We start from the raw sequence: 15000 nt of genomic DNA, 5'->3' as shown, positions 1-15000 counted from the left end.
ATTTGGTCTACCAATTTATTTGAATTTCTGTTATTGAATAGTATTTTCCATTTTATTACTGTTCCTGGCCCTGGTTTTTTTGCTTTTAGTTTATTTTTATTTTATTTTATCCAAGAACAAAATCGAAAGTGTCTTTTGAGTTTGGACCTTCAACTGACATTTAATATCTAAACAGACGTTCACTATCTGCCGACATGTCTTGGCATTTATTACCATTTTTTAGTATCGACAACTCACGTAATTGATATGTTGTATCTTATTCTTAAATTTACTTTCAGCTTCTTCAGTGACAGAATAATCTTTACCAAAGAAACGGTACATACTATAGTGAAGAAGAACAAATAGAATTATGAAAGAAAAATTTTTTTAGTTTGTTAGTAAGGAATGCATAATTTTTGAATTGAGCTTGAATGCACACATATGCACCTACATGTTTGTATGTGTGTACATATGCACCTACATGTTTGTATGTGTGTACATACGCTTATACACATGCTCTCACACACACCATCACCATTGTCATTATCATTCTAATGTCTTCTTTTCCATGCTTGCATCAGTCAGAGTTTATTGATGGAGATTTTTCTGCGGCTGGATGCTTGTCAGCCCTCATCCATCTCCGAGTACAGCATTATTTCACCATGTCCTTCAAACATCAATAGAGCAATGACCACACATCCTTACATGAAAGATTGCAAACGAAGGACATTGGCTTTGTTAACAGTCAATGTTGCAATGTGAAGGGAAGGAACACACACACGCGATGGGCTTCTTTCTGTTTGTGTCAAATAAATTTACGCTCAAGGCTTTGGTTACCCCAAGGCTATAGTAGAAGACACTTGACTGAGGTGCCATTCAGCAGGACTGAACCTGAAGTCATGTGGTTGTGAAGTGAATTTTTTAACCATGCAACTCAGAAGTGTGTATATGTGTGTGTGTGTATGTGTTTAAAAGAATGTGTACTTGTAGACACCGGCCTGGCTGTGTGGTAAGAAGTTTGCTTCTCAACCACATGGTTCTGGGTTCAATCCCACTGCATAGCCCCTTGAGCAAATGTGTTCCACCATAGCCTTGGGCCGACCAAGGCAATATGAGCACCAGTTAGTCCTTGTGCTGGGTAACATGAAAGGTGGACAACAGTGAAACTGGCTGGCATCGATTCTTCTGCTGTGAGACTGGCAGCAAGAACAGGGAGAAGGCATTGACCTGGAGAATCCAAAAGTTTGGCTGTGTGCAAAGGAGAAATGTCCTAATTTACCTTATATGGTCCCCCCCCACCACCATTTCATGTGGTCAACAAATTTTCTTCCCCACACTTTCCTCTTTATATAATTAGATCTATTTATTATAAGCCTTTATTAATGTTCATTTATTATTTGTTTTTCCATCTCCATTTTATTACTCATCACCATTTCATTTCTGATTCTTTTTTTTCCCCCGTAATTCACTTCATATTCTTCTTCAGTGTTTTAGGTTCTTGTAGTTAAGAAAAGTAAGTGCTTATGTTTTAAGTTCAATTCCTGCTGAAGTCAACATTACCTTTTATTCCTTCAAGGTTAATAAAATAAAATGCCAGTCATGTATTATGGTTGATGGTATCAACTAACCCCTCCCCACAGAATTGCTAGCCTTCTGCCCATACTGTGATCATGAAATCATCCTGGTTTCAATTCCAGGATCAAGTGGTGCCTTGTGTTCTTGAGTAAACCATTTCATCTCCTGTTGTTGTGATCACTTCAACATCTGATATATGGTATACCTGTTCAGGTAACATTTATTTGATGGTGGGAGAGAGCTAATATATGGCATACACATTTGATCACTTTTTTTTCAGTCATTTGACTGTGGCCATGCAGGAGGGCCGCCTTTAGTTGAACAAATCAACCCCACAACTTATGTTTTGTAAGTCTAGTACTTATTCTATTAGTCTCTTTGCCGAACTGCCAAGTTACAGAGACGTAAAGACACCAGCATTGGTTGTCAAGTGATAGCGGGAGGACAAACACAGACACGCATACATACACACACACATATATACATATGTATATATACAACAGGCTTCTTTCAGTTTCCATCTATCAAATCCACTCACAAGGCTTTGGTCGGCCAAGGTACTGAACCCGGGACGATGTGGTTGGTAAGCAAGCTACTTATCACAGAGCCACGAACAAATCGTTTGTGCAGGTTATTCAGCAAAGCCTAAACACTGATACATTGTCTTCATTGGGAGAGTCCATGATTGTCATCATCAATGATATTAATATGCTAACTTTTTGCTTTTGTATGTACCTGTGGTGTGCGTCACACTTCAAAAAGTGGCAAAGCGAGAGAGAGGAGGACAGAGAGGAAGTAAGAGAAAAAGAGAGAGAGAAAGAGAGAGAGTGAAAGAGACAGTGAGTGGTGATGGCATTTGTTTTGTTTTTAAATGGTTCAGAGAGGAAGTAAGAGAGAAAGAGAGAGAGTGAAAGAGACAGTGAGTGGTGATGGCGGTCACCGCAAGAGAAGTAGATACATAGATACATATACACATTGTTAAATCAAAAGCAGGAGAGAAGAGGGACACAAAGGAAGTGAAAGAGAAAGAGAGAGTGAGAGTAGATACATACACACAGCAAATATTGGATGTCAATTTCACTTTTGAAGACAAAACAATTCCAGTCAATGGCAAAGCAAAATGTAGGGAGAAAGAGAGAGAGAGAGGGGGTGAAAACTTCGTAGTGGACTGTCTGACACTTACTGTCTGTCTGCCTCTCTCTCAGGTATGTGTTTGTGTATGTGTATATTTGTATGTATACGATTGTGCGCTGGATCTCTCTCAGTATACCAGCAAACCACAAAATCGCACCAGCCAGCATCACCACTACCTCCAAGCCCGTCATATATATGTATGTGTGTGTGTGTGTGTGTGTGTGTGTGTGTGTCTGTGTGTGTGTGTGTGTGTGTGTGTGTTTGTCCCACCACCACTGCTTCACACCGATGTTGGTGCGTTTGCTTCTCTGTAATTTAGCCGTTCAGCAGAAGAGACTGATAGAATAAGCACCAGGCTTACAGGGAATAAAGTCCAGGGGTCAATTTCTTTGACTAAAGGGTGGTGCTCCAGCATGGCCACCGTCAAATGACTGAAACAAGTAAAAGAATACCAGAAAAAGCATTCCGTACCACCAAACGAAGAAGGTTCTCTGAATATGTTCGATGTATTTTAAGGTTAAATAGTAATTCCGTTTACGTTTGTGTAACTGAGATATTTTGGTTGGATTATATAGTCATTGGTGTTACGTTACTTTCTATATTCTGTAACTGTCACAATATACTTTTCTAAGCCTGAAATTTTTGTGGGGAGGGGGACAGTTGATTAGATTGACCCTAGTACACAACTGGCACTTAATTTATTGAGCCCCAAAGGACAAAAGGCAAAGATGACCTTAGCAGAATTTGAACTCAGAATGTACAGACAGACGGTCATAATATACAAACATTTCTCATGGCTCCAGTACACTGTTTTCAGATGCTTACATTTTTAATGTTTTCTGTGAATTTTTCACGGGTCCAGCCAGTGATTATTATTATTCAGGTGACAATCTAGCAGGACTGTTAGCATGCTGGACGTCTTCTCACTCTTTCCATTCTGAATTCAAATTCCATCAAGGTTGACTCTGCCTTTCATCCTTTTAGGAGTTGATAGGTGCAACTGACAAACTCTTTGCTCCTAAAATTGCTGGCCTGGTGCCAAAGTATTGAAACCATCATTATTATTTGTGTAACCTCTTAAATTCTGACTGACCATATTTGGTCCAAATATTCTGCCTGTTTTATGTTCAAACTGACCAGATTTGGCTTCTTACAATTACCCTACAATATCATTCTAAGAATATTCAGTTACATTATCCAAGTCTTGGAGCTACCAGATAATGCATGATTAATTCAAAACAATGTGAATAAATAAGCATTACATTTGATAGAGTAACCTGAATGCTAAAGGGTTAACTGTACTCGTTGGAGGAGAGAACTTTAAAAAATAAACCCTGGGCCTCTCATATTTTGGGGATGGAATATAATCAATTCTATTAACCCCAGTATATGCCTCTTAGCTTTTTTTTATCAATCCGAGAGGGATGAATGGCAAAGTTAAATCCTGCAGGATTAGAATCAGTGTAATTAAATACAACAGAACAACTTTTCCAAGGCTTCATTAATATTTCATCGCCATTGATCTTTCTCTGTGTAGAATAGAATCAGAAATAATATATAAGAACTTAAACATTTTGAAGAATATTGCTGGTCTAAGATGCTGTTGTTGATTGTCTTTGGTCTCAAAGCTTTCCTGGCAGTGACTAGATGCTGGGGAGGGTATGCTTATGATGCTGTCTGTTTTAAATATTCACAAACTTTGTACATAACATAAGAGTGTTTGACACTTCAGCAAACATTGAGTAAAACCATCATTGTCATCATCGTCGTCATCCTCCTCCTTCTCCTTCTCCTCCTCATCATCGTCATTGTTTTATGTCCATTTTTCCAAATTTGTATGGGCCATGCAGCGTTTATTGAGTCAGATTTTCTGTGGATGATGCCCTTCCTGTCACTAGCCTTCACTTGTTTGCAAGTAAGGTAATATTTCTCCATGGTGTGACATGTTTTTATGATAGATTGGAAATGATTGATATTGTTTGTGTAAGAATGTCATTGCAATTATGCAATGTCAACACAAGAACACAGAGAGCAGCTGACAAAGGTCTTGTTGAGTGATGCCAAGACACTCTCAGCCTTCTTGACAATTGTGTGCTTTGTCCAGTGCAAATCGCTGCTGACAGTAATGCCCCGGTCATGTTCACAAGAAGACTTCTTGATATTAGTCTTGTGGAGAGAGTATGTGGACACTGGGTTTTTCCTCCCAAAATGCATGGTGGTACACTTGTCCACAGCCAACTTGAGTTACCAGTCTGTATAACAGACTTCTTGCAGTTTCCACCAACCAGATACACTCACAAGGCTTTAGTCAGTCTGTGGCTACCGGACAAGACACTTGTCAAAGATGGTGTATAATGGGACTGAACTCAGAACCTTGCCATTAGGAAGCAAGCTTCTTAACCAGATAGTCATACCCCACACCTCTACTTATGTAAAATCATTAGGTATAGCAAGGTCTACCACCTCCAAAGTTGACATTAAAGAAACAAAGGTATTTCATTGGTGTTTCTACCTTTTTCTTGTTCCTGCATTTGGTAAATAATTGTTATGTAATGACACCATTATGCGGCATATATAATGCATTGCTTGTTATGCAACATAGATTTCATAACATACATCAGACCATTTCAATATGTGTTTACATATGGCTTTACTTGAAATTAATTGAGGCTTTTAAAATATTTAAAGAAGACGTGTGGTTTTGACAATTGAAGATTCCAGTTTCTGACATAATTGACTAATATCCATGCATAGCTTGTCTGGATTAGCCTTGCTTGTGCTGTAGCTAAATCAAAATTGTGATTATTTTGGGTGTCAGATAAGAATAATCTCTTTGAGTTATTATGTCCAAACTATCTCAGACTATATCTAAAAATATATATATTCTTATTAAGTAGAAAAATGGAAGTATTTTAAGTGTTCCATCAGAATTTCCTTGTCAGTTTTGTCACATATATAACTAAATCACATCACAACATTCAAAGCAATGATTTTCATTGGTTTTTGTTTTATTTTTTTGTTGTTTTTATTGTCTTATATTATTAAATAAAATTTATGATAGGAAGAATTATTTCCCTTGGACAGTAGCTATTATATCACACTCCCTGGTGCCTAATTTACCAATAAACAATAACTATTGAATCAGATGTACTATAATTTTATTTTATTTTCTCAAATTAATCTATAACTATGAAGTTAGGCTGTCGTTTCTTGTCGAGAAGAATTGTAGACAGTGGATTATTATTCAATTGAGAATTTCTTATAATAATTTCTCTCTCCTTCTGTATGTGTGTGTGTGTGTGTGTGTACACACTCACACACAAAGAAAAAAAAATTAATATAAGTTACTGTATATATATATATATATATATATATATATATATATATATATATATATATATATATACTTACACACGCATACATATATATATGTGCATATAAACATATAGACATGCACACATGCTCACACATGTGAAAGGTGTGGGCACATGTTTTATGTAAGTATGTATGTATGTCTATATATATATTTATCTGTCTACCTTTCTATCTATCCCTCTCTCTCTCTCTCTCATATATATATATATATATATATATATATATATATATATATATATATATAAAAAAAATCGCTGACGTGGCCGATGACAGTACCGCCTGATTGGCACTCATGCCAGTGGAACGTTAAAAGCACATCCAAGCGTGATTGTTGCCATGGTCACGCATTGGCTCTCATGCCAGTGGCACGTAAAAAGCACCATTCGAGCATGATTGTTGCCAGTGTCGCCTTACCAGTACATGTGCCGGTGGCATGTGAAAAACAACATTCAAGTGTGGTCATTGCCAGTACCGCCGGACTGGCTCCCATGCAGGTAGCATGTAAAAAACACCTTTTGAGCATGGTCATTGCCAGAACCACCTGACTGGCCCTTGTGCCGGTGGCATGCAAAAGTGCCCACTACACTCTCGGAGTGGTTGGTGTTAGGAAGGGCAGATCAGATTGACCCTGGTGCAGCCTTCTGGTTTACCAGTCCTCAGTCAAACCGTCCAACCCATGCCAGTATGGAAAGCGGGCGTTAAATGACGACGACGATGATGATGATATACACACACACACACAAATATGTATATATCTATATATATATATATATATATATATATATATATATATAATTTGAAGAAAAGCAACAAAAATTCATTAGGTTATAGTAGTACGTACGTTTCATACAAACTTCATTTATTTATGTAGTGAGAACACCACATAAGATGTGCAATGAAAATGTACTCCTCAGCTGCATAATGGAAGTTTATCTACTCTTGTATTTGCATACATCTACAAAATGACTTTCTAAAATGAATTTCCATTATGCAGCTGGGGAGTACATTTTCATTGCGCATCTTATGTGGTGTTCTCACTACATAAATAAATGAGGTTTGTACGAAACGAACGTACTGCTATAACCTAATACATTTTTGTTGCTTTTCTTCAAATTTTATTCACCAAATCTCTTGATTTTGTTTTTGGTTTTTACCCTACCAAATTTTGGTGCCTCAAACATTTTAAGTACCACATTTAATCTTTTGATTAAATCTATATTATTATATATATATATATATATATATATATATATATACACACACACACACACATGCACACATAAATATATATCTATATCTATCCATCTATCTATCTATCTATCTATCTATCTATATATATGTATATATATATACACTAGACAAATAATGATTGGTGTCCGTAGGGAAATAAAAGGTGCAGTTGGTAGTGAATTTGTTGAATGAGAGCCATTGTAATTCTACATAAATTTGTTATTTCAGTCTGAATGTGTTTATTATTTGTAGCAGCAATATGCATTTTTTTGGCATGCCTTGAAATATTAATTGTATTTCCTTAACTTAATAAGTTACTGTAAAAGGAAATAACATAGAGCCATTCCAACTGTGACAATTCAGCTGATATCTTCATCATCATAATCATCATCATCATTGTCATCATCATCATGATAGTGACCATCATCATTGTCATCATCGTTTAATGTCTGTCTTCTGTGCTGGGGTGAGTTGGATGGGTTGACAGGTGCTGGAAAGTCAGAAAAATGCATCAAGCTCTTCCGTCTGCTTTTGCATGGTTGCTACAAGTGAATGACCTTCATGATGCCAACCATTTTACAAAGGGTTTAATGTTGGGTGTTGGGGTGCATTTTATGTGGCACCAGTAACAGTGAGGTCGCCAAGTTAATTGCAAGACAAGACCCCCTCCTCCACCCTCAACTGTGCGGGGGGGGGGGGAAGTAATATTGAGGGAGGTAGCTTTCTACTGGGTGATGAAAGGTTAGAATATGAGGAGAGGGGCAGAAATAGGTGTCCTTCAGTAGAGGAGATACAAGGCTATCTAAGTTGGAGAGAGAGAGTGGTGGTAAAGATGTGATGGGGATGGGTACAGTCAAGTTATGGAGCAGTATCTGTATATAAGGGAAATGGAACCAGAGATTGGATAGGATGAGTGTGAGGTGGAGGAGAGGGGGATGTGAATGGAGTGAAGCAGAAGAAGGGGATATCGATGTGTAATGTGTGTATATATATATTTATATGTGTGTGTGTGTGTGTGCGTGCGTGCCTCATCTTGCCATAGGCTCTTGACTCCTCAGTGGGGGTCATAGGGGTGCTGGTGTGACATAAGGCTTGTCTCAGGTATTTTTAGACCTTGGGTAGCCAATCACTCTCCAGATGTAACCACATCCGATGTCCTCCTCAAAGTGACAAAAACACAGAAAGAAAGAAAGTGTAGAAGACTAAGTGATTCCAGTATAAGTCTGGTACTTTATTTATTGAGTGCCAGAATAATAAAAGGAAAATTTGTCCTTGCTGGGATTTGATCTTAGAATGTAAAGAGCTGAAATACTTACCACAAAGCAATGTATCTGATGGCTGAACTGAGAACTCCACTAAGAAGTTGCCTTGTGTACAAAATATGGTTTCTTACCCATTCCAGTCATTAGACTGAGTCCAGGCTGGGGCTTTGTAGTGGAGAATTTTTATAGTTAAATAAAGTGAACCCTGTATTTAATTTTTCAAGGCTTTGTACTTAATTTCAGACTCTTTTACTGAACCATGAAGTTACAGGGATATAAACACACCAATATTTGTCGGCAAGCAGTGGTGCTGGTGGGGGACAAAGACAGACACACACACATACACACTGTTACACAGACAGACAGACACACACACATAGGACAGGCTTCTTTTGGTTTCCATCTACCAAATCCACTCACAAGGTTTTGTCTTGCTCTAAGGTATAGTAAAAGACACTTGCTCAAGGTGTCATGCAGTGGAACTGAACCCAGAACCGTGTGGTTGGGAAGCAAACTTCTTACCACACAGCCACCTAGAAAATTTTTTTTTGAATTTCTATGTTTTAAATATCAGAAATTATTTGGAATTTAAACATTCCACAAATCCAATTATTGTTTTTTATTAACTGTTTTCTTCTTTTGTGAATAATTCTGATTTTAAAAGCCCTTGCTAAATACAAAAATGCATTCAATATGGTGATGTCATTATTGAAGTTGGATCCACCAAATATTTTAATTAAATTCCCTAATTAACGCAAGCAAAGTGCGCTTATTAACTAATCAGGTGCATCAAATGTTAATAGAATAGAGCTTGAAAGATTAACAGCAAATACACAAGACATAATTAATTTTCTGCAAAATTATGGTCTTCTTTATTGTAATGCAATTTGTCCTGGCTGCAGTGAGGCTGCAAACCACAATGAAAGCAGCATCATGCAGCTGAATGCCAGTGGACGTGCACCAAAACAGTTTGTGCCAAATGTGTTTGTCGTAAGATATTGTCATTGCAAATGCATTTATCCAAGGAAAACTCTCTCTTGTACAAGCCTTTGAGCTTTTATATAAGTGAGTGCATGTCAAAGCAATAATCTAAATAATAATCCATCAAAATCCTTCCACGTTTCTAACCTGGAAAATGTGTGTGTGTATATAAATGGTCACATAAAACTCTGAGTAACAGTTTGTGAAGATTTTTCGGTTTTAATAAAGTGTATATACAGGGTGATTGAAAGGTCGCCATACACAGGAAGAATTTATTTTTTTTATAAGAAACAGTTTATAAGAACAGTTTTTTTTTTTTATTTAGCAGGTTCTATATGGTTACCATTGTTTTGAATACACATTGCAATACGTTTACCCAACTCATTGTGAACTGGTAATAGCACATCTGGTGATACCTGTACAAAGGAGTTGGTGATGCGTTCCTTCAAAGGATTTATGTCTTTTATCTTTCTGCGATACACCATCTTTTTCAAATGCCCCCAAAGATAGAAATCAAGAGGGGTCAGATCAGGGGATCTTATAAACTGTTTCTTATAAAAATATAAATTTTCCCTCTGTATGGAGACTTTTGAATTACCCTGTATATATATATATATATATATACACACGTACAAAATATCAAAGTGTTGTGTGTGTGTGTGTGTGTGTATATATATATATATATATGTATATTATATATATATTGAAGTAGTTTGACTTTAGAGTCCATTTACAGCATGAGGTGTTACTTATAGTAACAGCCCTTCATATAATAATGTATTTTAGATTTGGAAAAAAATTATATACTTTGTATTCATTTTTTTTCTTAATTGATTTTCCACGCTGGCTATTTGATAAATCTTATATAAATGTTATCTTTATATTCAACATATATATATATATATATACATATATATCATATATCTTATGTCAAAGTGTAGTGTGTGTGTGTGTGTGTGTGTATATATAAATGAAAAATACACATTAAGTACAGGACATCACCAATGAGTGAAAAAAGCATAAACACACGAGAGACAAGTACAGGACAAAATACCAGACGCAGATAACTCGCTCATCAGTTGTTGACTGTTTTATTGACCCATTTCATGCTTTTAACGACATGATAGGAAATCTTAGTAAGACAACAGCATCCAGAAATTTAAAAAATATAAAATTTGTGGAGAGTTAGGGCTTTGAACGAACAAACAACAAAAGAGTGGACATACAAAATAAACAATCAACGAAGACAAACATTAAAGACGAATGGTAATGGGTACATATATATATATCTAATATCAAAGTGTTGTGTAGATATATATACACACACACACATATATATATATATATATATATATATATATATATATATAAATATCTATGTATATAATATGAGAGTTTTTGGTATCCAGAAGACCCAAAGAGCAGGTAAGGCTATGTAAATGCTACAGAAGGACGGCTGTAGCATTAATAGCTGCACACTATTCCTTTGTAATAACAAAATATGAACTCCTATCAGAATTTGCACACCATAGCCTCTTTACCCATTCTACACAGCACATTCCTTGGATAATCGAACTACAACTGTGGCATCCAACACATATTTTTATTCTCATATCTCCCTTTATACTTCCTATATCCATCCATTTCCAAAATAACTTCTTATATTGAACTCTACTATTTATTTCCGTTTAACTCTCTCATATCGTCTCTGATGATGGGATATCTTTAAATCCGTGAAACAACTGTAAGACTAACTTTTTCTTTATAAATGGCCTAGAAATTTCACACTACCTTGGCTTTGTTGTCTCATTTTATTTAACACACACACACACACGCACACACACATGCATATATATATATATATATATATATATTCATCTTCATTTAATGTCCAGTCTTCCATGCTTGCATGGATTGGACTGTTTGACAAACATCGGATGATTGAAATGACTGCATTATACTCCAGTCTCCAGTGTCTGTTTTGGAATAGTTTCCATGGTTTGATGCCCCTCCTGACACCAACCACTTTACTGAGAGTACTGGGTACTATTTTTCATGCCACCAGCACTATTGAGGACACCATAAAGCTTGCAAGCCAAGAGACCCATGGAGGGAGGATGTTGTCTCTGCATGTTAGATAGAGGTTAAGGTATGAGGGAAGCTGTTTGGAGTAGAGCAGGGTCGCATAGAGGAGCTACATGGCTGCTCACATTTAGGAGAGAGAAAGTGAGAACAAGTTCGAGATATTTCCAAGGATATATATATATATATATATATATATATATATATATATATATAAATATATGCAAAGATCTCATTAATATGGTGATACTAATAACTTGCTGATAGGACTCAATGTACATATGCTTCAAAATAAAGCATTAGATTTCTTTTGTAATTTCATATTATACTCTGTATATGAAATTAAAGGAGTCTCTGAGGAAGCAGTTAGGTGAGGCACAAGTACCCAGCCCTGAGTTAAATTGTATCGTATAGCAGAAACAGCTGCAAGGTATGAAGTTGATCATGTAATTCCTTTTCCCTTGTCATTTCTTAACTCCATATATATATATATATATATATATATGTGTGTGTATATATATATATATTTAAATTAAATAATGAGGGTAGAAATTGATATCAATCAATTAACATCAATTTAAACCAGTGGTCTAGCATATTCAAAAAAATAATCCAAAGTGTTAATAATCAAATCATGATGTGTAGGTAATCATTTTATTTTGTATAGTTTCATTTGTCTTGCTTATTTTTACATTCTGGTGTTTGCTGAGATTTTTTCTTGAGAACACACTCTTCGTGGCAAGGACGCCATATAGGAATCCACTTTAGTGGTCATTCCACTTATTAATTGTAATATATATATATATATATATATATATATATATATAGGCACAGGAATGGCTGTTTGGTAAAAAGCTTGCTTCCCAACCACATGGTTCTGAGTTCAGTCCCATTGTGTGACACCTTGGCTGAGTTTCCTCTAACCTCAGGTTGACCAAAGCTTTGTGAGTGGATTTGGTAGATGAAAATTGAAAGAAGCCCGTCATATATATGTATATATATATACACACACACACACCTATGTGCATGTGTCTTTATTTCTGTGTTTGTCCCCTATTACTGCATGACAACCAGTGTTGGTGTGTTTGCATCCCTGTAACCTGGCAGTTTGGCAAAAGTGCCTGATAAAATAAGTATCATGCTTAACAAAAAATAAATAAATAAAATAAAATAAAAGATAAATACTGGGCTCAATTCTTTTGACATAAAATTCTTCAAGGTGGTGCCCCAGCATAGCTGCAGTCTAATGACTGAAACAAGTAACACACACACACACATATATATATATATATATATATATATATATATATATATATATATATATGCATGTATGTGTATCTATTAACAAGTTGATCCACCCTTTCATTACTTGGAGTTTTATAGACTTGATTCAACAACTCACTCATCAGATGCCTTGAATCAGAGTGGAGATATACTCTCAAGGTGAATATGCTTCACTGTTGAGATCTAACAAGACTGAAACATGTGTGTTGCTTTCACCAGTTGACTTTCAAAACAACATTGACTCCTAACGCCATTGTTTGCATTTTGAAAACAAAAATTGTATTATCTAATAATTTTATAATTACCTCCTTTGATTTTAAACACATTTAGAGGGAGATTTTGTTTTCTAATCACATAGATAATATCAGTTAATCAACGATTTTATCTCTCTAAATTACATATATGAGTCTCTGCATATGTATATAAATTCACACACATACACACACAGATGCATACACATACACTCACACACAGATGTTAACTTTTGATAATATTCTGTATTTTTTAAAAATCTTACCCTTTTCAGCCGTGGAATGAAATTTGAGAATGTATCAATCTTAACTGACTGCATCAAAGATATCATCCGAGATATGAGATATTGCTGGTGAGTATTGCTTTAAAATTGATATTTTATTCCACATTACTTGCAGCTATCTATCGAGATATAAAAATCCACAGAATTGAATGTGATTGGAGGTGATGGTTGTTATGGTATCAGGATGAATCAATGTATTTTAAAAAATATGAAAATGTGATACATTGCTGTGCCATAAAAGAAAAAGTAATATCTCACATTTTAAATATTTATCTATCTGTTTATATATCTATATATTTCATACTTTTCATGAAATATATGAAGTATATGAAAGGCAAAATAAGCATCAGAGATGCTTTATCCCATTCAAAAACTGCAGAGTCTGTGCAAACTCTTTTAGCCCTTTCCCTATCAACCTGCCTGAAATCAGCTCTGGCTCTGTAGTACAAATGTCTTGTTTTCATAAGTTTCGAATTAAAATCTTCCACCAAACCTTAGTCACAATTTATGTTCCTAACACTAGCTGAATGATAACTAAGTTATTTTACTAAATTCTCTGTCATATTTAAAGTTAACTGAAAGAAACATGGAGTATCTCAAAACAAATATGGTAACAAAAGGGTTAATAATAATAATAATCCTTTACATGAACCCTGGTGTTTCACTGGTACTTCATTTATTGATCCTGAAAGGATGAAAGATAAAGTGTACCTTGGCAGTATTTGAACTCAGAACGTGCAGACAGATGAAATGCCGCTGAGCCTCATGTTTGGTGTGTTAGCAATGCTGCCAGCTTGTCACCTTAAATCCATTACAATGTTGGAAACCCTTTGTTATCATCAGCTGGTATCTGAGAGTCAGTAGTATTTCGCCCCTTAGTCTCTATACTTCAGCTGACTGGGGCAGCGGGGACTGATATATGGAATATGACAGGTTGTGGACAGTAATGTCATTGGATTCAAGTTCCTATTGACTTTACCACTGGTTGTCTTCATTTCTAACAGCAAAAGATAAAATGGTAGCTATAGCTTTCTTCTTATTTCTCTTGGGTATCTTTTAGTCATGTGGGGAAGCCCTTGTCCATGACCTTTTACAGGGTCTCTGAGACTGTTGGGAAAAGGGTTGGGAGGAAGGGATCCTTAAACTGGTGTCTGGAGATCCAGCCTGGTTACTTGTGACAGAGTGGATTCAATTGAAACAACCCTAAGATACCAGGTGATGATGTGAAACTGGGCAATGGATAAAAGTCCACCACTCATGTATGGCATGGTGGGATTTGAACTAAGAATGCAAACAGCAAGGTGAAATACTGCAATGCATCCAGTGTAATATTCTTACAGTTCTGACCATCCACCCTCCTGCTGTGGTTGGTGGTTTTTCTTCTCCCTTGGTTTTTATTGACCCTGAAAGGATAAAAGTTAAAATTGATCCTGGGTGAGATTTGAACTTAGTGCTGAGAGAATTGGAACAAATACTGCAACATAATCTATTTGATGCTCTAATGGTTTTGCCAATCCACTGCTTTTAAACATGCAGTCATTGTACATAAGTTATACAGTTTAA

General features: G+C 35.9%; 1 protein-coding gene across 3 annotated transcripts in view; it reads left to right on the top strand.

Moving 5' to 3' along the window:
- The window catches only part of LOC106872929 (phosphatidylinositide 4-phosphatase SAC2), a 1166845-nt gene that overhangs the window by 701890 nt on the left and 449955 nt on the right, over positions 1 to 15000 (top strand). For all 3 annotated transcript variants that reach the window (XM_089339784.1, XM_089339786.1, XM_089339785.1), the window contains one exon: positions 13429 to 13506. In XM_089339784.1, the coding sequence (XP_089195910.1) occupies positions 13429 to 13506 (78 nt within the window). The remainder of the gene's footprint in view (positions 1 to 13428; positions 13507 to 15000) is intronic.

This window comes from Octopus bimaculoides, chromosome 22, assembly GCF_046866305.1.
Source record: "Octopus bimaculoides isolate indiv1 chromosome 22, ASM4686630v1, whole genome shotgun sequence".
Lineage (NCBI taxonomy): Eukaryota > Metazoa > Mollusca > Cephalopoda > Octopoda > Octopodidae > Octopus > Octopus bimaculoides.
Note: the sequence above shows the minus strand (reverse complement) of the source record. Positions and strands in the feature narration are given on the sequence as shown.